Source organism: Pseudonaja textilis, chromosome 2 (genome assembly GCF_049901715.1).
Source record: "Pseudonaja textilis isolate UNSWEBS1 chromosome 2, rPseTex1.2, whole genome shotgun sequence".
NCBI lineage: Eukaryota > Metazoa > Chordata > Lepidosauria > Squamata > Elapidae > Pseudonaja > Pseudonaja textilis.
In genome coordinates this window covers 226246882-226272656 of record NC_141991.1, presented here as the reverse complement: position 1 = coordinate 226272656, position 25775 = coordinate 226246882, and the positions used below count along the sequence as shown (strand labels likewise).

At 34.3% G+C, this 25775-nt stretch overlaps 1 protein-coding gene across 3 annotated transcripts in view; it reads left to right on the top strand.

Moving 5' to 3' along the window:
- The window catches only part of AP3B1 (adaptor related protein complex 3 subunit beta 1), a 153906-nt gene that overhangs the window by 116324 nt on the left and 11807 nt on the right, over nucleotides 1–25775 (top strand). For 2 of the 3 annotated variants that reach the window (XM_026717706.2, XM_026717698.2), the window contains exons 25-26: nucleotides 16872–16969; nucleotides 21949–22087. In XM_026717706.2, coding sequence (XP_026573491.1) covers nucleotides 16872–16969; nucleotides 21949–22087 — 237 coding nt within the window. Of the gene's footprint in view, nucleotides 1–16871; nucleotides 16970–18047; nucleotides 18076–21948; nucleotides 22088–25775 lie in introns of those variants that run through there. The other variant, XM_087927188.1, reaches the window with a different exon arrangement.

Here is a 25775-nt window from a genome sequence, read left to right as displayed (position 1 = left end):
TGCTTCTCCTGCTTTCAAGTGTTTGGAGAATAGGTTGACTCCCTCTTTATGGCAACCCTTTAGATTTTGGAACACTGCTCATATTACCCCAGTCAGCGGTGGGGTTCAAAAATCCCAGCAACCAGTTCTCTATCCAGTTGCTGAATGGGCATGGCCATAGTGGGCATGGCCTACCAGAACTTCCAGTTCAATCATTTTTCACCTTTCCCAGAGTCTGAAGACATCCCTAAGGCTTCTGGGAGGGTGAAAATGGTCTCCCCTGGGCTCCAGAGGGCCTCTGGAAGCCGGAAACAGGCCCATTTCCGGACTCCTGGAACTTCCAGTTCAGCCCAATTTTTGCCCGCCCAGAGCCTTGCACTTACCTGTATTCAAAATGGGCTGCATGGAGACTCCTGGGAGGGGCAGGAGGGGAGGGGCCAGCCTGTCAGTTCAACTACTGGTTCTGTGAACCAGATGTAAATTTAACATCCGGTTCTCTCAAACTGGGCTGAACCGGCTGAATCCCAGCCCTGCTCCTAGTCCTTCTTTTCATTAACTAGACATACCCAGTTCCAGCAACCATTCTTTATATGTTTTAGCCTCCAGTCCCCTAATCATCTTTGTTGCTCTCCTCTCTACTTTTTCTAGAGTCTCAACATATGTTTTACATCATGGCAACCAAAACTGGATGCAGTATTCCAAGTGTGGTTTTACCAAGGCATGATAGAGTGGTATTAACATTTCCTGTGATCTCCATGTGAATTTCACTATCTCGTTCCTTCACTTTTAGTTCTTCCCTTGCTGTTGGAACTGTCCTGTTCCATCAATGAACAAATATTCTCATGTGGAGAAGCATCTTACTCTGAGCCATAATGAATCATCATCATTAATCACAGCACTTTTTGGCAACATATGTACTAAAGTCATCCATATGCTCTTGCATTAGCTACATCCAATAATGCCGGATTCCTCTACACTTGGATAAAGCTGCTGGCAGTTAACTAACCCATTTAGTCAACTCCATCCTGTACGAGTACAAACTTATATGGAGAGCTTAAGAAGGTGTTTCCTTTTTAGGATAAAGGCAAACAAACACATAACTCAATTGTCAGGCTATTGCAAAGATAGCTTACCAAACTCTTCTTTTCCAGTTTTTTATCTACCATTCACTTCAAATTTTCAAGAATCTCCATTTTCTTAGCATTGTTCTGAGACCAGATCAAGAATAACATTTATGTCATATCACATCATCATCACTTAATGACCATTCTTGAAGCTGGAAATGAGATGGACTTTGGACTTTATTGCTTATATTATTATTCCCTTTGAATGGACATCACTAGTTATTATCTTGAGACATCCTTGGTGCATCACTCACATGATTTCCACTCAGAATCACATTCAACACATTAACCTACTTTGACACAACCACAGTTGATTATGACCTGCAGTTCCAGGTACTGTTACTGCCCTTCCAACATGGATTCTAGTAAGATTACCTATCATTTCTTAGATAATACAAACACTTGCCTTCATGTTAACTGTGCTACTATAGCAGTTACAAATGCTGTTGAAATGAATGTGCAGTGCTTGCCTGCTCATGTTTCAAGAATTCCTTAGTGATAGTTAGTGTGTTTCTCTTTCAAAGATGGAAAGCTATGCACGTGATCTTTCGTATTGCCTAATAGAAATCTCTTAAAGCAGGATTCAGTCTCTAAATCAAGTGACTTCCTACAGATTGGAAGTTTGAGGCAATGGGCAAATGCTATTCATCTCCTTTTCCTTTAGAAATATGAAACATTGTACGGCCTGTCATTAGCATTAACTATTGCTTATTTTACTCATCTATTAGACGAGAAAAGATAAATTTAAATTTCCTAGCCCAAACCATAACTTGTCCAAACAACAGATAAAGCATGTGGTAAATTACAGTTAACAGCATTTTTCTAGGATAATCATTGCGAAGGAAGGAAGGGGTCAGGGTTCTAGCAAACCTCCATGAATGAATGAGTGAATGAATGAATGACTATATCTGTTCTTCAAGTCTTAGGAAACATAACCCAGTGTAAAATGATTTGCTCTTTGTTGATATTTAGTGTGAAAATGGGTGGTCAGTTTTATGTTATCATTTATTTATCCTCTCTTTTAGTCTTTCCATAGCCCTAATGATCTTTACCAATGTGTTGCCGTTGGCAACAGAAATCCATATATGCATGTATTGGGATAATTTGCTGCTTCTGGCACCATGTAGATGACAGTTGTTCTGCAACTTTGAGGTCACTCTCTCCCATCTTACATTCCCTAAAGGTCTTCATCAACTTGGCAAGTTAGTACTTTGCTTGATCTCTTCTGCCTTTTCAGAAAAGACTGTCCTGATTTTATCTCTGAAGGGCTTTCCTACCAGCCAGCCAGCTGTCACCTTATTTTTCTTAGTTAATCAATCCAGATTCAGTGTCATTCTTCTACTGTGATAAGCCAGCAATTATTGGTGCCAGCTTACTCAGGACTTTGGCAGAATTTTCCAGATATTCAACTTAAATGGCTTGACTAGACTTTTTAGTTACCTGGCTAGTTTTGTACCTAAGGTAGGACTAGTCACAGTGCCTTAACCACTACACTCGATTGGTTCTCTTTAAGGGAAATAGGAGAAATTTAAAGTGCTTTAGACAAAAGAACAGTTGAGTCACTGATAACTGTAAACCTTGCTAATATTAACAAAAGAATGGCCTAGGCTATGACAGTTTTATTTTAGATAGATGTTATTTTCCTACACCTGAAATTGTTTTACCAAGATCCAGGAATCAACAGTGCAAATGGGAAGAATTGAAGGGGTGGGGGCATCTCTGCAATCTTAGTTTGGAAAGGTAATCTTTTAATATTTTTATTTTCTATAACTACCAGAACTGCTATACAGGGAAAGTTATTGAAGATATTTATTTATTTATTAAACTGATATGCTACCCAGCTCACTAACAAGCAACTCTGGTTGGCTTACAAACATAAAAACAGAGGTACTAACATTAAAGCATTAAATATAAAATAAACCAAAATTAAATATGTTTAAAGCCAGGATACTAAAGGATGGGAGGTGGGATGTTCTTCTTAGTCCACTAACAACCTCCAACATGGAACACCCACATTGGGTCCCCGGGCCCATTGGCTGAGCCAGTTTTAAAGCTCTTATTACAAAGGCCAAGATGGTAGAGGCAGATCTCACCTCGAGGGCCGTGATATTCCAGAGCGCGGGAGCCATGACAAAAAAAAAAAAATCTATTGGAGTGAGACAGTTCCTCCGGTAAATTGTTGAAGGCATTTTTTTTCCAAACCAGGATCCTTTTTTCAACTAGACATGCCTGCCAGACTTCATGTAGTGCATAAAGGTGTCAATATTGACTGAAAAATGAAATTATCTCCTACAAATAATGTGAGCTGGAATTCTATTACAGAAGTATCCCACACCTTGTTTCTTTTTTTGTTTAAAAGATTTATACATTTATTCCCATCAAACACTGTATATTGAAATGGTATTGAAATAAACATAAGTAGCAATTAGGCTAGGCTATATTGCTGCTGAATTCAAAGTAGCAATGTAGAAATCAGCTAGCTAAGGAATTGTGGTTGTCAATGCCAAAGAACGTAGAATATATAATTTTACATCCTTATATTGAAATGTAATCCAGATTTTCCATTGGAAAAATATCACAGTGCAATACAATAACAACATTTTATAAGATTCTTGCAGATTCTAAAAAAGTATTAAAAGAAGTTTACCTTTTTTCTTTGCCTCATATAACAATATTCAGTGTCAGTGCTGAGTTACTATAAAGGTCACTATGCTATGGGTATATAGTATGCTGATCTCAAGTTAAATAATATAATGTTTTAAATTTTTCATTTTTACAGACTGTTTGCATCTCAAGTGCCTCTTATTTCCTATATTAATAATTCCATTTCAGACTTAAGGCCCTGAAAGCTTCAGAATTCTCTGCAGTGATGAATATAAGCAATGTAGCATAACACATTGATTTTATGCATATCATCATCTTTATGTTTTGGGAGGTCTGCTGTATTAGTGATATATAAAAACTGATTACCTTCTCCAACATTGCCTAGTAATTGTTTATTATTTTCCTATTAGACAAACAAGAAATATCAATATTTCTCAACACTGGTCTGTGAGTAACATCACTGTAAATATATTTGCTTCAGACATCAGTGGTATTTTCATTGTAATGATTTGAACAATGTGAACCCAATGACACAACTCAAACCAAGCACAGAGTTTAGAGCTGGAGGAGTAAAATAAAAAATAATTGGTTTTCTCATGTTTTAACACATTGGGGGGGGAGTATATTGACTTCTGGCAACTGCCTGGACTAGTGCCCGAAGTTTTCTTGACAATATTTCAGAAATAGTTTGCCATTGTCTGCTTTGAAGGGCTAAAAGGATATGACTGGTCCATGAGTACCCAGCTGACTTTATGTTTAAGGTGGGCCTAAAACTCAGGGCCTTGCAGTTTCCAATCCAGTGCCTTAACCATTACACCAAACTACATCATAATACCAAGAATCTGTCAGGTGCACTGAACACAAACTGGGCTAGAGTTCAAAAGCACTGCAAATTTATTTCATGTTACATATGCACAAGAATCTGGCATTAGGAAAAAGTCAACAGAATTCCCAGGGAGCTAAAGATAGGTCTCTTGTGGGAGCGTAGTAACTGCAAACTGATCACACATTTTTACCCTGTCATCAGACTCAGCCTAGTCATCTTCTACAGAATCTGGTATCATTAGTTTTGTAATTCAAGCCAAATGTGAATTAAGTAGAAGTGTAGTTTAGCTTAATAAAAAGGGGATGGAATTCAATACTTGTTGCTATAGAAATATTTTACATGTTTCTTCTGCACTTCTTCGTTGAGATACATTCTTCCTAAATGGGGCAAGATCCTAGCAGCAAAAGCAGGAAGAAAGTTCAGCAGAATAGATTCTGTATGCTCAGAATTGAAAAATGACTAATGCTAAATGTATATTATAAGTTTAAATCTTCTCAGAGCTTGCTCACTTCCACCAAACTTAGTTTGATCAGACAATTGCAGCTGCCATTCCATTTCTGTAGGAGAATGTGTGGATGACTTTGGTGGCCAGGGAAAAGAGAGACTGCCTAGGAAAGATCCAGACAAGAGAAGAGAGAGTCTCAAGGGCTTAAATGGTCAGAGGAAGAAACTTAGGAAGGATCCACCCTAATTGATCAGATGGTAAAGTGGTGGTGGGAAGTTTGTACCTTCAGATTTGCAAGATTCTGTTGATGTAGTTTTACAGTAATGAACAATTAGCTCATCTATTTCGTGTCTGGTTTACCCAGGAGGGTTAACAATTTCATCCATTCTAGGGACACAGCATCAGGTCTCTTCTTGTCATCTTTCCCCATAAGAAGGGAGAATAGGCTGCTCAGGATATTTAATGAAGTCACACTTTTACTCAGAATCATTTGCAGAAGTTTTTGCTGGACTGAAAGGTAACATACAGCAAACTCCCTGTTTGTGGTCAAAATTTGGTCAAAATTTATACCTTGTGTTCTCTGCAGCCTGCAGTTCTGTTGGCAGCCCTCTGTAGTGGTGTATTACAAAAGTAAAAGGTCTCTGTGAGACTAGAAATTGTTTCCATTTCCCGAAACCACTTACATTGTATGTCACAAGTAATAGATTTTTCTCTTACGCTTTCTAAATAGAGCATGTTTTCTCTACACTGGACTTTCAAATAACTTTACATTTGTTTGGAATATTTTATGTCCACATTTCAAGGACCAAATGTATGTTTATAGTTAAGGGAAGGTTCACCTCATAAAACAATTCTAATGATAATTATTTTCTTACATTGTTCGAAAAGGGAGAACTTTGTCTTACATCAAATGTAATTGATCCTGAAGCAGTGTAATCACAATTACTCACTTTCTTAATTAGCCTGCCCAAAATCAGAAAATGGAAACCGATCGGCAGTGTTTAAATCAATAGCTTTGTAGTAAGGCTTGGGTGGGGAGGGAGATAATGGTAATAGGTAGATCAATTGGTTTAGATGCCATTCATTGACTGTGTGTTTTGCATCACAAAATCTACACTTTTAAAGTAACCAGTATATTGGAGCTAGTAATCCAGGAAAAAGCAAGCTGTATTTAAAAAAGTAAAAATTAATAATAAAACATTTTGAATTATTTTATTAAGTGGTTCCTTCTATCAATTATGGGAAAAGAGGGAAAACCTAACAGAAAGAAATAAAAATGTCTGAAAGTGTTCTTTGATAAACGCTATTTTTATTAGGCTATTCTTTGAAGAAAAATTAATTTCTCTTTAATTAAAGAATCTTAAAGGTTGCAACATGCTTCTTTACCAGAGTTAGAAAGTTGTTTATAATGCATATTCATAATAGTATAGGTTTTAAAAAAACACTGCCTATTATATTTAGTTTTCACCAGTTGAACTTTGGATGATCGGATAAATAAAAATATGTTACAATATAAAATAATGTACTTAATATTTTGGACTAAATTATGACCACACTATTTCAGTCTGTGTGAAATCCTGTGATAAATTCATATTTTATATATTTTATAGTAGAATGCAGCATTAATGAACTACTGTATTTTCCCAAACTTTATTAGCTTCATGAATAGTATATATCAACTTGCTCTGTTAATCTCTCACTTATAAGTGAATCTTAATGTATACTTTGTCAAAAACCAACATATTATATAGAGCAGTGGTCGCCAACCAGTGTGCCAGGGACCACTGGTGGTCTGTGAAAAATTTTGGGTGGTCCACAGAGAAGTGTCACCCTCAAAGCAATTAATCCAGGCTGCGCGGGAACACAAGGCTGCATTGCGTCGCTTGCATTGTGAACAAACAAGGTAGGAAAGGAGGAGGAGGGAGGAAAGGGTGGAAGGGAATTTGCCCCACACGCCTGGCCTAGCCACCGGACTGCTTCTTTCCGCTTGTTCTTCTGCCTTTGGCTGCATGCAAGGAAAGCAGCAAAAGTCTTTTTTCTCTCCCCTAAACTCTGCCAGAAATGAGTCTTTGGGACCCTGCAAGGCATCCTGTTCCAAGAGGCTACGCCATTCTGGCAGAGTTTGGGAGAGAGAAAGAAAAACTTCTGCTGCTTTCCTTGCATGAAGCCAAAAGTCCCCCTCTCTCTCTTCCCCTGAGAACAGAGCTGGAGACGATATCCTGCGATCCCAAATAAAGAATGATCAATCAGTAGGAAAACAGGGTGGGGAATGCATACTTTTTTGGGAGATTTTCCCAGGGTCTCTGGTCCATGGGATTTAAAATTATGAGTTTGGTGGTCCCTGAGGTCCAAAAGGTTGGCAACCCCTGATATAGAGCATATTCACATTCATTTGCAAAGATCAATATATTCAGTGCCATAATATAAATTCCATCATCCAGGTAGTTGGCATCTCCAATCCTCTTGTCAAACAAAATGTTAAATAATGCAAGGGAGGGTTGTCTAATTTGAAAAATTACATTCCTTGCTATATTCCACTGCCTTGCACCTGTACCTAAACCCTTTGAGTAAGCTATACAGCACTTAATAATACACTAAATTTTGGGAAACCACAACATTTTTGCCATAGACAAAGGACCCTTAGGTTTCTTTTGTTTTTGTTTTTTTAAATAGTTAACTCTTCTAGGAGAGCTAAGTTAACTGTTTAATGTAGACTTGATATTTTCTTTAATATGTGATGCAGGTTTTTGGAGTTCTTACTTTCAAAACATAATTGAACATATTTATTAATATTTTACAATAAAGTTTATTTATTCACTCACTTCTTTTTCATTTGTCTGGCCTACCCAATACAAAAACTATAGATGAGTGCCCAAGATAATCAAAGGTACAGTGTAATGAAGTTGGATTGGCTTGAGGAAGGATACTGTCTGGAACTCATTTATGAAATGCCAGGTTTTTAAGTAGCCCGAAAATACTGTATGGACTTCAGAAGGAGCAAGTCTCAATGCAGGAAACCCTGAGCCATACAGTGGTCCTAAACTCACCGCTAACAGACACATCCTATAAGCAGCAGCGTATTTTACTGTCCCAGACTGCAGCTTATTTTAGTAAACATATGAATTCAAGCAAAATAAAATTTCATATCTCCTTATCGGTTGAGCACTTTCATTTTTCTCTTATTATTACTCTTTTGAAAATTTAGGCAAAAAATTAAATAATAGATTGATTTCATGCAAACTAATCAGACATTTTGCTGTATAGCTATTGCATAAGGTTTTTAAAGTAGATTTATTGTACTTACAGATTAGAATCACAATTCTAAAAATAATTAACCTTAGATTTACTTCAACATATTAGTTTACGAAGATAATGTACTTGTGATTCATTTAAGTGTTAGTGATTTGAATTTTAAAATGCTGTTCTTTATTTTTATCTGCTTCATAAAAGAAGAACCACTTTTATATTTATCATTATATTTACTTATTTAGCAATCAATATCACTTCATATTTATAAGGTCAAAAGTCTATCCCATGATGGTGAACCTATGGCACACATTTCGGAAGTGGCATGTAGAGCCATTTCTGCCATCACACAAGCTGTCACCTAGAACAGAGCCACTGCACATGCATGCATGCCTCCCGACAGCCAGCTGATTGTTGGGTATCTGCTGCGCATGCATGGGGAGCGGGGCATGCGTGGGGGTCACGTGCACCTGTGCAGGGGGCAGGGGGGTCATGCGCGCATTGCACTATGGGTGCAGGCACACATGCATGCGCACTTTTGGCGCATGGCAACGAAAAGGTTAGCCATCACTAGTCTATCCAAACCAATAACAAATGTTTGAGTTTAATTTAAATAACATGGATATTAATCAAATGTTTGAGTTTAATTTAAATAACATGGATATTAATCAAATTGATTTTTGTGTTAGAAATCATTGTACTAATATTTTTTAAGACAATAAAAGGGACGTGCCATTGATTATGGACTAATTTACTGTTAGCATTCTGTAGTAAAATAATACTTCCATGCATCTCTAATGTTCAAAAAGCATCCTAGTCTATTTTGACAAGCATGTTATTATTTTAAATTGTCCAGCCTTTATTGTCAGCCCTGGTTGACAGCAGAAAGTAAGTTGGGCTAGAACTGGACAACTTCTTGGATGGAGACTGTCAGAAAATTCTAAAATTCTAGGTTTAAACCAAGAATTATTTTAAAAAACCAGAATAAAGCAAATCAGTTCCATACAATTGTCATGATGCTACATGGACACTTCCATGCAATCACCAAAGGTTTAGCTCAGCTTGAGGGAATCTTCATTTTTTATTATTATGGGAGACCACTATATTTGTAGAATTAGTGTTACTATGTTTAGTTTATATTTTACCTTTCCTCTCAGGTTTGTTTTATTCATCCTGTATTGTTTTTTTAAATAAAGTTTTTTATTTTTAAACACAAAAATACACATACAAAAACATAAAATCTTCTTCCATTTTGTATACATACAGTGTGTCAGTTGGTTATGTATCTTTTGTGCTATACTTTTGTAGTCATTTACTCACAACTTATATCAGTCTTCACATTGTCAAACTAACATGTTTATTTATTTATCAGTTATCAATCATTCATGACTGAACTATTTATTCCATCATTTTATACGAGATGTTCCAAGTTTATCTTAAAATTTATGTTATACTTTCAACCAATGGTTATATATATCTATATTATGTTTTATATCAATCTATTAGATTTCTATCACAAAATTATCCAGTCTATTATATTACCATGCCTTTTTATCCAACCATTGATAAATCAAATTCCATGTCATGTAAAATTGCTTATCTTCTTGTTCTCTAATTTCAAATGTCAGTTTACTTATTTCAGCACAGTCCATAATTTTTTTGATAACTTCCTCCTGCATAGGTAGTTTGTCATTTTTCCAGTTCTTCACAAATACAATTCAAGCTGCTGTTAAAACATTTACAATCAAATATTTCAGTTCTTTATTGTATATGTGCGGTATGACTCCCAATAAAAAGGTCTCTGGTTTAAAGTCTATATGTTTTATCATTTTTTCCAACCATGTGTGGATTTTAGTCCAACATTTCTTTGCGTCTGAACATGTCCACCACATATGGTAATATGAACCAGGTATCTGATGACATTTCTAGCATTTATCCGATTTATTCTTAAACATTCTCACAAGTCTCGTCGGGGGTAGGTGCCACCTGTAAAACATCTTATACAAATTTTCTTTATATGCAGTTGACATTGTCATTTTATAATTTTGAGACCCCAATTTTTGCCATTTTTCCAAATCAATCCCATATCCAAAAATTTTCTCCCAAGCAATCATCATTTCTTTAACTTGCTCCTCCTCCAATTTAAATTCTAATAGATGTCCATAAAGTTTTTCAATTACCTTTTCATTAGTCTTTATCAAACCTAGATTGTATTTGCAAATAAGAAAACCAATTCATTTTTACACCTTGTTCTTGCAACGTTTGCATAGATTTAAGTTCACCCTTTTCGTTCAATAACTCAATTCAATAACTTTTATATATTATTGGATAAGAAAAAGCTTCAGTAGTTGATATCCATGTTGGAATGTTTAAGTAATATTATCTTTTAATCTTCTCCCAACTCAAAAACAGTGCCTCACAAATATAATGTCTTCTAAAATACCCCTGTGTTTTAGTTCCCTTATACCAGAGAAAGGCATTCCATCCCAGCAGCAAGTCATGACTTTCTAAAGTCAATAATCTACTGTTCCTTAGTGTTATCCATTCCTCTACCCACATCAAACTTGTCGCCTGGTAATACAGCTCCCAATGGGGCAAGGCAAATCCTCCTCTTATTCTTACATCTTGTAACAGCTCTAATTTTATTCTTGCTTTTTTACCCTGCCAAGTATATTTCAACACAATTCTATTTAAATCTTCAAAAAACTCTTTCCCTAATTGAGTAGGAATTGTCTGGAATAAATATAAAACTCTAGGCAATATATTCATCTTAATTGTGGATATTTTCCCAATCAATGATAGTTGCAATTTTTCCGATTTCATCAAGTCTGTCACAATCTGCTGTTTGAGTTTAACATAGTTATCTTCCTTCAGGGTACTGCATCTTGGTGTAATATAAATCCCTAAGTAGTGAACCTTGTTCGTGACCTGTATTTTTAAAATTTCTTCCAACTCTTCCTTTTGTCTTGTTAACATATACTTTGTTAATATCTTTGTTTTGTCTTTATTTATTCTCAAACCTGCTACTTTTCCATATTCTTCTGTTTTTTCTATTAATTTGGGTGCTGTTTCCATTGAGTCTTCTAATATAAATATCAGGTCATCTGCAAAAGCTTGCAATTTATACTCCTCCTTTTTAATTTTTATTCCTTTTATTTCTTCTCTGATATTCCTGTTCAACACTTCCAATGTTAACATAAACAGCAGAGGTGACAATGGACAACCTTGCCTTGTCCCCTTTCTTATATCTATGGATTCTGTTAATTCTCCATTCACCATCACCTTTGCAGTTTGTTCATGATATATTGTTTCAATGGCTTGGATAAATTTCTTACCAAAGCCCATTTGTATCAGTTGCAGTAAAATAAATTGCCAACTCACATTGTCAAAGGCTTTTTGAGCCTCTAGAAACATCAAGGCCATTTGCTTCTCAGGGTGTGCTTCATAATATTCCAGAGTATCCAAAATGATTCTTACATTGTCTTTGATTTGTCTCTTTGGCAGAAATCCATTTTGATCAGTATGAATAAAATTATTTAAGTATCTTTTTAGTCTTTCTGCCAAAATTGAAGCAAAGATTTTATAGTCTGAGTTCAGTAAAGATATAGGTCTATAATTGTTAATTTGCTGTACCTTCCTTCGGTATAAGTGTAATGTACGCTTCTGACCATGTTTGGGGTATTCTTTTCTTTAACATAACTTCATTCATAACTTCTAGAAGATGAAAATTCAATATTTCCTGAAAAGTCTTATAGATTTCTGCTGGCAACCCATCTGGACCTGGAACTTTCCCAGCATTCTGGTTTTTAAAGCTTCTGTTAATTCTATCATTGTTATACTTCCTTCTAACATTGTTTGAATATTTTTGGGTTTCTGATGTAAGTTTGCTTTCTGAAGATATTGCTTGATTTTTTCTTCTTGAATATTCTCTTGAAAGTATAGTTTTCCATAGTAATCTTGTATAATTTTTTTCTTCTCCTCATTTCCATAACAAACCTGTCCTTCTTTATTTATCAATTGGCTAATTCTTCTTGCTTCTCTTTCCTTTCTCAGTTTATAAGCTAGCCATCTGCCTGGTTTATTTGCATCTTCAAAGTAATTCTGTTTCGCACTATTAATTTTTTGTGCTAATTCCTCTTTTGCCATTAGTCCCATTTTATGTTTAATTATATCCATTTTATTTTTAATGTCTTTTTTTGTGGGGACTTCTGTAAGTCTTTTTCCAGTCTTTTATAGTCATCCTCTAATGTCTTAAATGCCTTTTTCTGTTTTCTGTTTCTTCTCCTAGTATAATCTATTATCAAGCCTCTTGTGTAGGCCTTCATCGTGTCCCAGAGATTCTGTAAAGATGTATCCTCTTTTTTGTTTTCTTTGAAGAAGAAAACAAGTTCTTTCTCTATTTTCTGTTTATTATTTAGAGTCCATCTAGATCTCCTCTTGTATCCTTTCCAAATAACTGACACGGTATTATGATCTGCCCATGTGCTTGTTTCTATTTCAATCTGTCGTACATTAGTCAATAAATCTGCTGACATCCATATCATATCTATTCTAGACCAGGATGTGTGTCTATTTGAATAGAAAATATATTGCTTACTTTTCACATTTCTCTCTCTCCATGCATCTTTTAAATTAAATTCTTCTGTTATTCGAAGGAAGGATTTTGGTAGTATCTTTCTAACTTTCTTTGTTGTTTTCTGTGTTTTATAGTCCAACTGGTCATTAATTATTCCATTAAAATCACCCATCATAAAGATATTAACATAGTCCAAATCAATTATTTTTGTATGTAATTTCCTATAGAATTCTTCTTGTTTATCATTCGGGGCATAAATTGCAATCAAAAGTGTTTTAACGCTGTTATCCATTATCTCCATCAAAATCCTTCCATCATCATCTGTATAAATTAGTTCTGCCAAAATTGTTTCTTTAATATACACCTCTTTTTTTGATTGTATCAGTGATGTAAATAATTTCCCTAATTTTCCTTGTTTTAGTATATATTCATGTTGCTGTTTAATATGTATCTCTTTTAAGCAGATTATATCAAATTTTAATTTATCTAATTTGTGAAATACTTTCCTTCTTTTAATAGCCGAATTAAGTCCATTTATGTTAATCATAATCAGTTTTCTTTCATCCATATTAAACTTTATAAGAGGGTTTTATTGCTCTAGTAGATCTCAATTCTCATTGTTCTCTGGGTTCACCACCTACTGCACCTTCTTCATTTTCTTTTTCAATTACTGCTATACACTCCTCTTGGAATTCAATTAGTGACTCTTCCTTTCTTTTTTCTTCCTCCTTTTCTCTAAAGTATTCTAAGTAGAATAGCTCAGCTTTTCCAACTGTGTCAATTGTTCCTGCCAAGTGAACAAAAGGCCTTCTGGCATCAACCATCTGTAGTTTACTCCTCTTTTAAGTAGCTCTTTAGTCAATAATAAATATTCTCTTCTCATCTCTCTTATTCTTCTTGGTATCTGTTTCAGCACCACAATTTCTTTATTTTTATATTTTAGTGTTTTCTCTCTCGCCACCTGGAGTATATGTGTCTTAATAATCTTCTTAGTAAATCTGATGTGAACTTCTCTTGGTAGTCTGTTCCTCATTGCATATCTTGTGTAGACACAAAACACTTCATCCATCCCATCCATCATCTTTTCTTCAGTTATTTCCAGTGCTTCTGCCAATATTTCTGCTATTATTTCAGCAAGGTTTTCACCTTTCCCTTCTTCTATATTTTGAAATCTTAAGTAAAATTCTGATTTGTCTATTTCCCATCCTAATGATTCACCCCTGCCCTTTTCGATATCGCTCAAACGAGTATCAATATCTCCAATTTTCTTATCCCTTTGTATATCTTTAATTTTTTTGAATCTGTCTTCATATTTCATCATCATCTGTTGAATATTTTCCACTTTTTCATCTGTCTTTTCAATTTTTTGCTCAATTTTCTGAATTCCTTGCATGATCATCCTTCTCTTTCTCTTTTTCCTGTTGTAATATAGATCGTTGTCCTCCAGATGGGGAGGGAGTTGCTATGGAAGAAGCTGAGGCTGTTGTCTTTCTACTCATCTTGTAATGCTTATCTGTAAAGAAACAGAGAGAAGAAAGAAAAAAAAGAGGAAAAAGGAAAAAAAACGAAGGGAAACAGTTGCCACTCCAAAGGAAAAAAAAAAAAGAAACTCTTTAGGCACTTTTATACCTTAATCCAATTATTTGCAATGGTAGATGTAAAAAAGAAAAAGGCAAAAAGAAAAATATTCTATATGTTCGTCTTAATAAGGAAAACCAAAATAAAAGGTTTACATTGTAGTTCCTGGTTTAAAAAGTTAAAATCCAATTAAAAAGAAAAAAAAGAGCCCCACTAGTGGTGGTGGTGGGGTAGAAAGGGAGGCAAAAGGTAAAAAGCAATTCTAATATAAAACAAGGCTCCAAGGCTCTTTCATAAGTCAGCTCAAAGTTTTTCAAGGTCACTTCAATCTTCTTTCTTTCAACTTCAACTCCAAACTCCAGCTATCTGTTCAGAAATGAGCACCTGAATAAACAACTGCCATGCTCATCTCTTATCTTTTCTAATACACAGCTCAGAGTCCTTGATTATAATACAAACTAGTGAAAGGAAAAAGAAACAATGTATCCAAGCTCTGGGCGGCAGTGCTACTTACTTTCCTTCACTTTCACTTCCCCCTCCTCAATCTACAACCAAGAACTAAAAGAAAAAAAAAAAGTAAAATCTCCCCCCCCTTTTTTTTAGAGGGAGAAAAATAAATCTTAAGTCAAGCAGAAGAGTCTTAATCAAAAAATAATTTTCAAAAGGATTGTTTAAAAAAGAGAAAGAAATACAAACAGAAATAATAAGATTTAAAAAGTACCAGTCCAGCTTAAAATAAAACAGCTTTGCCAAGTTCAAAATTCCAATAAAAAGGGGGGGGGAGGACAAAACTTTCACCTTGACAATTAATCATGCCGCTTAAACTCTTTCCTCTTCACTTTTAGTCCACTTTCATTTTTTCAGGGTGTTCTCTCCAAGAAATAATAAGTAAAAGTTCATATCACCAAATTGACACACTTTCTTTCCAATCTCTTCCATTCCGGAGCTGTCCCAGCTTCAGCAGCTTGAAAGGCTGCCTCTCTGCCGCTGGCAAGAAGGGCTTTCCCTGGATCAACCAGGGACTTTGCGATGTCCCTGGGATCAACAAGACGTGCCCTTGTCAATCACCATCTCTACGGGACGGTTTAGGTCCATGGGGACCGACCAGCAGCTGAGATATCGACGGTGATCTTGGAGAATCAAGATCTCCCGTCCAACCACCAGGATGCTAGCTCTGCCCTCCTTTCATCCTGTATTGTTAATGTTTTCTGATTCAGCTACCTGAACCCTTAATTTTATAAACACATGCCTGAATTTCCAGGTTCCTGGGCACATAAATTGTGAATCAGAGAAAATCATGAACTGTCTTTACAATTACAATTTTAACATTTCAGGTACTGATTGGTCCATATCATAAGATGAATGAAAATAGTTCCTTTGCTCTCTTTCATGGGTATTGTAGACTGTTTTGTTTGTTTCTTCTCTCCTGACTCTTATTTTCACCTCATATTTTACTTTTAATTATTTAAAAAATTAAACTGTACAGTGACTTAATCTACAGGCATAGGATCGTCGTGAGGAACCTTAAGATACACTTGTTTTTTTTCTTCAAGTTCAGAGAGAAGCTCTGAATCTAATCTAAGAAGGAAAAATGTAACAGTACCTGATTGCTCTGCCTGTACCTGAATTTTTTGAAGGACCTTTTAAAAATATCAATTTAGAAAGAGAAAACGGGGTAATTTGAGAAACATAGTATGAGAAAATTAGTGTGGTGTTGAATTCTCAGGATCATTTTCTACTAAAGCTTTGGTGTAAATTGCATTGTTAGCAATACAGAGGGAAATTAATTTTTAAAAATACTAGGAAAAGTAACAAAACTTCATTTCCATCTTGCCATTTTATCATAGGTACAATGCTGGATTCATAATATCCTTCTGCCTTGCCTTGTGTTTTGCATACAGTTTACCATTATAGGAAACAGTTGTACTTGTTGGACTGCTTTTAATCCCCATGTCTTAACTTTCTTTGTGGCACCTAAAAAAATGGAATCTTATGCCAAAAGATTATTAAGGTGATGAGTAATAAACCATAAACAAGTTATGTAACCTGTGCTTACAGAGATTTTCAGTCATCCAGGTCATTGTTTTCCCAAAGATTACTTTTTCAAAAGACAACTGGATTTTCTTTGGTTTTTCTTGAAGGCATTTTGCTTCTCATCCAAGAAGCATCCTCAGTTCTGATTAAATGCTGGGGATGCTACTTGGATGAGAAGCTAAACTTCTTCAAGAAAAAATAAAGTATAGCTACCTGTTGAAAAAACATTTTTGGGACTACCTAATCAGTGATAAAAATAAAATTAACCTAATAAATAAAAACAATGCTGAAAATCATAATGAGCCTTTCTCTTTCCTCTCCTCTGTATTCTGGTAAGAGTAAAATTATCTTTACTTGGGAAAATCAGTTTATATTTTCTCTTTTTCTTCTTTTTCTTTTTTTTTTTGTAAAAATGTACATAATCATACAATTCTCACTTTTCTATGTTTTCTTCCATAGTACAAAGAATGATCACTTCAGTGTTAGTATTCAGCCTCCAGTTGGAGAGTTACTTTTACCAGTAACTATGACAGAAAAGGATTTCAGGAAAGAAAAAGGTGAGAAATAATTTTAAAATTAGATAAATAAATTATCTTACTGTAAAATATTGTAAGAATTCCAGATATTCAGTTCTAGTGTTTCATACGCATATTTCCAGAAATCAGCTATGAAGTTACATAGCCCTATCATCAAAAACTTCATAATGCCTGAAGTGTCTTCTTGAACAAGCTTTTATCCTTTTCCCTCTTTCTACCATGTGGTAATTTCATTGCAAATATCAAAAAATGGTATTAGGGCAGACCTTTTCATTATGTCATATTAACCAATATTAAGCTAGAGTTCCTCTATTCAGCTATCATTGAGAATTTCTGGTGTATAAAAACTACTATATTGGCACTGACTATATGTTCTATTCTATAGAACATGATGGTTTTATATTGTATCTGGTTTATACTGGCTGCATAATATCTTCAGCTACATTATTAAAAGTTTTATGCACTTAGTTGCATTAGAAGTTTTTTTTACAATAAGTTAATATCCTATTCAAACAGTGATTGTTAATTTTCCAAAATTCTACTTGGTTTACCTGCATTAAATATAAGAAGCTCTTTTGTATTAAATAATTTTTTCTTCTCAATTGAGCTCTTCTCCTGACAAAATATCCATGCAACTTTCTACTGGAATGTTTTTCAATTTCTCTGTTTATCCTAATCCCCAGTATTTCCTGGTAGTTCTCCATCCAAATATTAACCAGGCTTGAGACCCTGCTTAGCTTCCATTGGCAAATATGTTCAGCAAATATGTCAGCTGTTCCATATTTCATATGCTTCTTTAAATGGTTTATGTGAGGTTATACTCTCATATTGTCAATTATTTCAGTCTAGTATATCACATTCCCCCCCCCCAAAAAAAAACCCTCCCAAAGTGTGCTTTTTTTAAAGAAGGATAGTGCATCAGAATAATACTGTATATATATATTTCTGTCTTGCCTTCAGTGGCTTGAAATAATAACTCAGCAATTATTTCAGTTATATTATTTTCATGCAGTTGACATCTGATATTAAAATTAGGCCATTTCTTTTTTTTTAATCTGTTCATAACTATTTACCATTCTTACTTCTTGCTGGCCTAAAGCCTACTTTACATGAGCACAGCAACCAAGGTGAGTGAGCCTTTGAATTTTCTCATATTTTTTTGTGAACAATTTCCTTCATCTTCTCAAATTGCTTTCCGGCAGTGTAGTTTTAAGCAAAATGGGATATTGTACTCTGTCCCTCTCTCATTCTTATTTGTGTGCTCGCTTGCCTGGTATTTGATTGAGTTTTCTATGCTTAAATGTGACTGAGAGCTTTTTCCCCCCATGGCTGGCCATTCAGAACCAAGAGTGCATAGAAAAAGTGCACTTTGAGAATAGCTGTGGCCCTCTATGGAGTTGTTGCCAAAATTCCTTTTTCTTCTGCCATTTTACTTCTGAGGTTGTTGATTATTTGTCTGAATACATCTGGCAGTTATTTGCTATGTTTAATAGAGCAGAAAGGCTACTCTGAATAAGCTATTTGAAAATTTGTTTATATGAAGTATTTGTAAATCCATGGAAGCCTCTTGACATTTCAGTATGGCTCTTTCTGTCTTCCTGAATTCATTCTTTTGATGCAGGACTGATGCTGTGAAATTTACTGCTAGTTTAAAATTTCTTTTTTTTTTTAGTTAAATGTTTCAGCTACTTTATAAAATTCATAATAATAGAATTCTTCATTTTTAGGTTTATTTGTTTTATAAATAAGATTAAGAAGCCATTGAGAAAATATAGAAAAGGGAATTCTTAAGCAGAGCTTTTAAATCAGATTGTATCCAGATTTGGCCTGATCCAGGCAGACTTGGAAAAGCAACTGAAACACCTCAAATATTGCATAATACAATGCTTGCTAAATGGGTATGTTCATATTATATGCAGGAAACGTAAAATCAAGCAGAGGTATCTTGCTCAAGGGGTTTTCTGCTCATAGGTTTCCCCAGGGGAAAGCCTTCCATGGATAGAAGGACATCCTAGGTTCATACTAAAGGCATCCCATTTAGCAGTTCTCTCCAACCTATGTACATCATTTCAAGGAATTACAGTAGGCTTATATGGAAAGACTTATAAAGTATGCAGTCCAATTTTAGTTCTCTGATCAATTCCCACATCACACTATCAGTCTATCACATAAAATGATATGGTGGGTTTCTGTTTAGTTTGTTGCTGCAACAAGCTAACCCATTGTGCTGTATTCAGTAAATTGTAATTAAATAAGCAATCGCTTAATGTGATATACAAACTTAACCACTACTAATAGTGAAATCCAGGATATATTGCATCTACTTAAAAATAATCCCTATTCCTATCTGTAGCATCTAATTAAATTTGCAAACATTTGCAGTATTAATCTCAGATAGGATTCTCCTAATTTCCCATAGTTTTTATGATAAAAGGCCTTCCAAATATAATAATGTAGTCAATATAGAATGATTTCTGAGTTTTGTTTCTTTTCTGAAGTGTCTCAGACTTTCATATCCAGAAATACTTCACTTGATAGTTATTCATTTCTTAAATATGTTTTGAAATAAACAGGATTTCTTAAAATAATAATAATAACTTTTGGAATTATTTTTACAACAGAAATAAACACGCATAGTTGCAATATAATGGGTATAATGAACGCTGATATTCCTGCTTAAGATTTTTAAGTAGCCCGAAAAGATGGGAAGGGCTATTAGTGCACAGGATCTTCTGGATAGGGTTTTTTTTTCTAGCCCTTCCCTTCTGACATAGTTTGAAGCAGCAGCTGAAATTTGTCTGATTTTGCTCTCCATAATCATTTTAAATTATGTCTGTCCTTTAGCTTATGTTTCCAACTTCAAATATTGAGCAGTGTTTATTGATGCAAATCATTTAATAATACCAGTGCTAATTCTTTCTGTAATATAACAGGCTACCACGCTTCGCAGAGGTGTCATGCAGTTTTCCTTAAATACCCAGAATTCTTTAGGAAGAAGCCAAAGGATCTAATCACTGTCAATGATTTTAATATTATGTTGTCATTTTTTTTATAATGTCAAAGTTACTAAAAATCCTACAACCTTTGTGTTTCCAGCTTCATGCTATATTTTAATTTGCTTGGTTATTCATTAGGAATGCTGTTATTGTACATTTTTATAATTAGATGCAAGATCTGTAATTATTTTATTTTTGAAACCTAATTCTTTTCAGTGGCAATTTATTTTTCTGGATTTTTTTTAAACTTTCTGTTTTGGTCCAAGTGCAGGCAGTAGATTTCATTTAGTTGAAATATATTATATATAAAGGCTATATCTAGATATATATAAATGCTGTATCTTAAAAAAAAGAAAGAAAAGGAAATCCACAAAATGTTTGCTTGATTTTATCAAGATTTATGCTTACAACATTTTCTCTCTCCCTAACAAGCAAGGTGCTAATTCTTTAAATGGTCAGGCATTCCCTATTTTCTGGCCTTTAACTACCACAAGCAATCATATTTGATGCCCCTTAATTAGAGCACCTTTTTTTCTTTTCAGGTTCTTTTCCACCTCAGCAATCGAGACAATACATTTGCTTACCATGCTAAGTGTTCTTTTGCATGTAAATTAATCTTGATTCAGTTTACACTGTCATGCTGAGTGGTACAAATTGCCTATAACAATAAAACAGCATGAGTTAAAAATAAAGGGGGTGGTGGTAGTGGTAAGGCAGATTGAATGTGTGCCTTACTTGATAGGATGTTACTTTGCTTTATGCCAATACATTAGTCAATGATAATGAATCTTCTGTTCTGAAAAGCATGGTTTAGTTGATTTTTTTAAATTTTACTTCAATGGAGCAGTACCTTGTCTTTATAGAACAAGTTAGACAAACCATTAATGACAAGAGTGTTAAGGTTAAATATGAAGCAATGCATTCCCTTCTCTGAGTGCTATCCATCTTTCCATTTACAGGAGCTTGACAAAAGTACTGGCTTTGTACAATATTTCCCTTAATTACATGGTACGGAAAACAGGCTTTTAACATAAACATAGTTGCATTCATTTATTCAGCATTTGCTCTTCAATAGAGCTTAATGGAGAAGGTTTAAATCCTTAATGAGTACACACATCTCTCAACAGTGTTATCCCAGTCCTGTGCTTTTGCTTAAAAGCAGCCTTAGATGGCTTCTGTATTTTTTTGAAGTATTTGCCTAATGTCAATTTTTAAATATCTGCAACAGAAACATACAGCTCTAACTAAATTTGCTGGTTTTTTTTAAAAAGCTGGATAATGTTAATATTTTCTTGAGTGAAACATTTGGCTTAAAGGAAAGAAAAACTTTGATATTCAAGCAAATTAAACATGTTAATACTCCTATAAATGTGTTTTTCTGCTTCTAGCACTAACCATTACTGTTTGCTGCCTATCATTTAGCCATGTTATGAATAGACTTTGAGATGGGACTTGGATGTGCTTGTTCTTTCCATTTGATCCTAGTGAGCAGAGAGACATGTGCCTCAGTTCTGTGCCTGTCTGCAGTAAAGTCTGTGGCATATTAGCTATTACTAGCAAGAGTGTTCACAACATGGTAATCAGGCTTCACGTGATACACATGAGACGGAGCGGCTGACCCTATGTTATGTCTCTTTATTTTTTTCTTGCACTGGTTTCCAGTCCAGTGTCTTTTATTTACATGTACACCTTTTAAGGAGAATTTCCATAATAATGCATTTGTTCTTTGGGTGTAATTGAAAGAGCTAAAGTTGTTCAAGCTTTTATAGAGGAGGGAAAGTTAGCTATTTTGTCTGTTGCCATTCAATATCTTTTTGTCATCTGCAGAGAAATTTAAATAATAGGAATAATTGATTTTTTTTAATTTATACTGTATTCTTAAAATATACCAAAATCTCTTTAAAAAAGAAGAGTTAAACTTTTAACAAAAACTAAATGTATTCTCAGGTGCTGTACATTGTCTTTAATATTAATTGTATTAATAACCAGCTTCTACTGTTTCAGGAAGGCTGACTGGTATGAATGAAGTATCCGCTATAATCTCTGTGGCACCACAGAATACTACCCGTCTTATGATACTGCAGAAGGTAACAAGCATAGCAAACCTTGGTGGAGTTCCTTCTGGTGAAGATAACATCCACAGGTAATCACTGTATAAAATCTGTAAAGTTTAATATAGAAATTTTGTATATGAATATGCGGCTACTTAAAGTTTGCATTCCAAGTCAGGTTTGGTCTTTAGCACACTTAAATGATACTAATTTATGGCTTGTGAATACCCATTTTCAATTATAGCAATAATATCTTCTAGCAATATCCCAATTAACTCAAGCAATCTGTTTATAAATAATGTTCTACATGCATGTGAATATATATAGATAAAAATCAGAGAGAATCATAGGTAAATTGTCTGTGCTTCCTCCTTGACCACTTACTACAGGAAATATTCATAAACTATAACATTCAGGTGTAAGATGTAGAAATGGCAAAAAAAGACACATTCATAGTGGGAATTTGTACCACTGTGTCATTTCTAATAGCAGTTTTGTGCTATTTGCATAATTTCCCTTTAATGATAACTGTTATTTCAGAATTACTGAATAATTATTGTCAGCTACTATCATATTTGGCTCCTATTTTTAAGCTTCCTGATGGCACTTTTTCTGCTTATGAGGAACACTTCTGTATCCTTATGAATGCATTACTCGATAAAATAAGGAATCAGAATTCATCAATGTACAGAGAAACAGGATGAAAAGAAAATATTGCACAAGCCACTGTAAATTAATTGTCCTTGTTAAATTTTATAAACACTGTTTTATCACTACAGGATTAAATAAAACTATAGAGAAAACCAGTGTATCAGCTATTTTCTTTATATGTGTTAATAGAAGAAGGCTTATCATTTTCTAAACTTTAGAAATCTATGGGTTTCTAAATCAATATTTTTCTATTGAATATAAAAATATAAAATTATGTAACTCTGGGAGTAATGATAAAGCTGAGCTTAAATCAAGGATGGATAAATATAAGTTTGGATGGAACAAAATATTTGCTAGCAGCAGGGAAGTCAAGAAGAAACAAGGGAATCTTAGGAAAGAAAATGTAGAAGAAACAAAGAGGAAACAAACTCTAATAAGTGAGACCTTGAAAAATAAGCTGAAACAAAGGAAGAGTACTGAGCAACTTAGCATCTGTGATAAAAATATTCTCAGGAAGGTGTCAAAAAAAGGACAAAGAAAAGCCAACTACAAAATAAGTTGGGAAAGAAAGCTTGTTAAACAGATTCTTGCCTTAATAAGTAGAAATATTGATTACAATTGATTGAACATTGTTGGAAGATCTCTGAGAATGGATTCTTTTTTAAAAATAATGAGTTGTATTCTGCTTTGTAACATCCAAACATTAGCATTACACAGTATGAAGTTCATTTCTAGACTAAAAAACAGCATTTGATACAGCCTTTAAAAGGGAAACACTGCAATTATATTAAAAATGAATGTGAACCTTATCTTAATGTTCATGTTTTTAAGGTAAATGTTTAATAATAATCATCATAATTACATCCTGCAACGATCCATTAACACCATCAAACAACAATATCTTATCTATCCTAGGTCCATGGGAAGGACTTTGATACCTGGCTAAAAATGCCAAATCTAGTCAAAACATCTGGCTGACTAACAAACCATAATAACAGTCCTTATATTAAAAGAAAACACTTGCATGCTGATAGTAGTACTTACTTGGCCAAATTCTAAGAGATTAAGTCTGTAGAAACTTCCAGTCTTTATCAGTAAACTGAAATTATATGTTTTTTCTAGTACTATTTTAATAGAATTATTTGAACATTATTTACATGTAATTGTTACACTAAAATTTGTATTTTGTTTTATTGTATTTGAAAAGGTGCAAAATTCATTGTGCATACTTTTAGATAGTACTTTTTCCTGAACTTCCAAACATATGGCACATATCAAATTTCAGAATGTCTTGAACAAAAAATACTATGCTTGCTGATTTCCCAATACAAAAAATAGTTCAGATTTTAGAGAGATTAGACAGAAATATTTGCTCACTTTTCAATAATATTTGAATGAATTAAAACTCAAAATTTCTATTTCAAAATATTTAATAATCACTTTAAAAACTATACTTGGTTTTACTGATCTTTTTGGCAAATTGTGCAGTTGAGTGCAAAATAAAGCTTCTAAAATAGGATTCTTCTTTTCTTGTCTATGTTTTTGTGATAAAAAAGGGAGCACTATGAAAGAAAAAAATACTGCAGATGGTCCATTTGTGTATATGAGCTGAGCATTTTACTAATGTTTTCAAACTTTGGTTTTCCTGAAGCCCTTCCACATCAAAATGATTGCTTTTATCTTAATCAAATATGCAAATATATTGTATTGTATTATTATATTACACTACACTATACTATACTAATATCACAGCATAGCATAGTGTCCAAGGTTTGGGTCTCATTTGCTGTATCATCCTATCAATGCATTCAGTGGTCAAGGAACCACTAGAAGGTCACATAAGTTGATTACATAACCCGCGGATAGAGCAACCGGCATAAATACATGCCAGTTGCCAAGTATCCATATTTTGATCACGTGACCACGAGTGACCTTCTGACAAGCAAAGTTAATGTGAAGCCAGATTCACTTAATAACTGTGCTACTAATTTAACAACTGCAATGATTCACTTAACAACTGTGGCAAAAAAGGACATAAGATGAGGCAAAACCTACTTGACAACTGTCTTTCACAATCATAAGTGTGAAAAATGGTCATCAATCACTTTTTTCATGCCATTGTAAGTTCATGCCATTCATCATTAAACAAATGAGTTGTAAGTCAAGGACTACCTTACTGAGGAAGATACTTTTAACAGATTTATGTCTATATGTATTTTGATGGGAGGGGACATGTAATATTACATGTTTTAAAAATTCTATGAAATTTTATGAAAATTAGAACTATGAATTTCATCTACTTCCATTCTTAGTGTTGTTAAGAGTTGGGTAGCATACAAAATGATGATGATGTTTTCACTATATCCTGAAAAGTTTCATTATTGTCTATATATATTATCTTAAAAAGCTGAAAGAAGGCTGGCTCAAACAATAGCTCCATTTTGGTGATGACTGATTGTGAATGAGTGATGTGTCTGTGTATTTGGCTTCTGCTTCTCTGTTCTCCCCCCAAATAAACAGAAATAGTTTCACCTGTGAGACTTCTGAACTGAGAAATCATATTATGATTCATTATATGCTTTGCAAAACACAGTTCATATACCATGAACAAACCTTGATTTATTATTTAGAGTTCTAAAGAACACAACAGACCAGCTGTCTGGTTCAGACAACACAGTAAGTAACTAACATTTGGTTCCTTTCTACTATTGTGGATTTCAGGAAGAACCAGTTGTGAATGAACAAGCTGCATGTCTAGTTTGCCATGCACACTGGATGCAGATAATTTTACCCATAAGTACTAAACTCATGTTAACACTTTAATACCCTTTTATGGCTTATAATTATGCAGATAATCAAATAGAAGACATTTACAGAATTGCACTTCAATTGACACATTTCTAAGGCCAGTTGAGAATGAGAAGAGATACTGTATGGTGCTCACACACTATCAGCCTTTTGAGACACAGGTAGTCCTTGAGTTAACTATAATGGAGCCTGCCTGTATGCTTGGGAAGCCGTAATGCTTGCCTGCCCCAGACCTTCCAAGGCCTCCCCCCACCCCTGAGGCATCCATACTTTGTTTCCCACCCATCCAAAGTCTTGGGCCTGTTCCCTCCCCCAATCCCC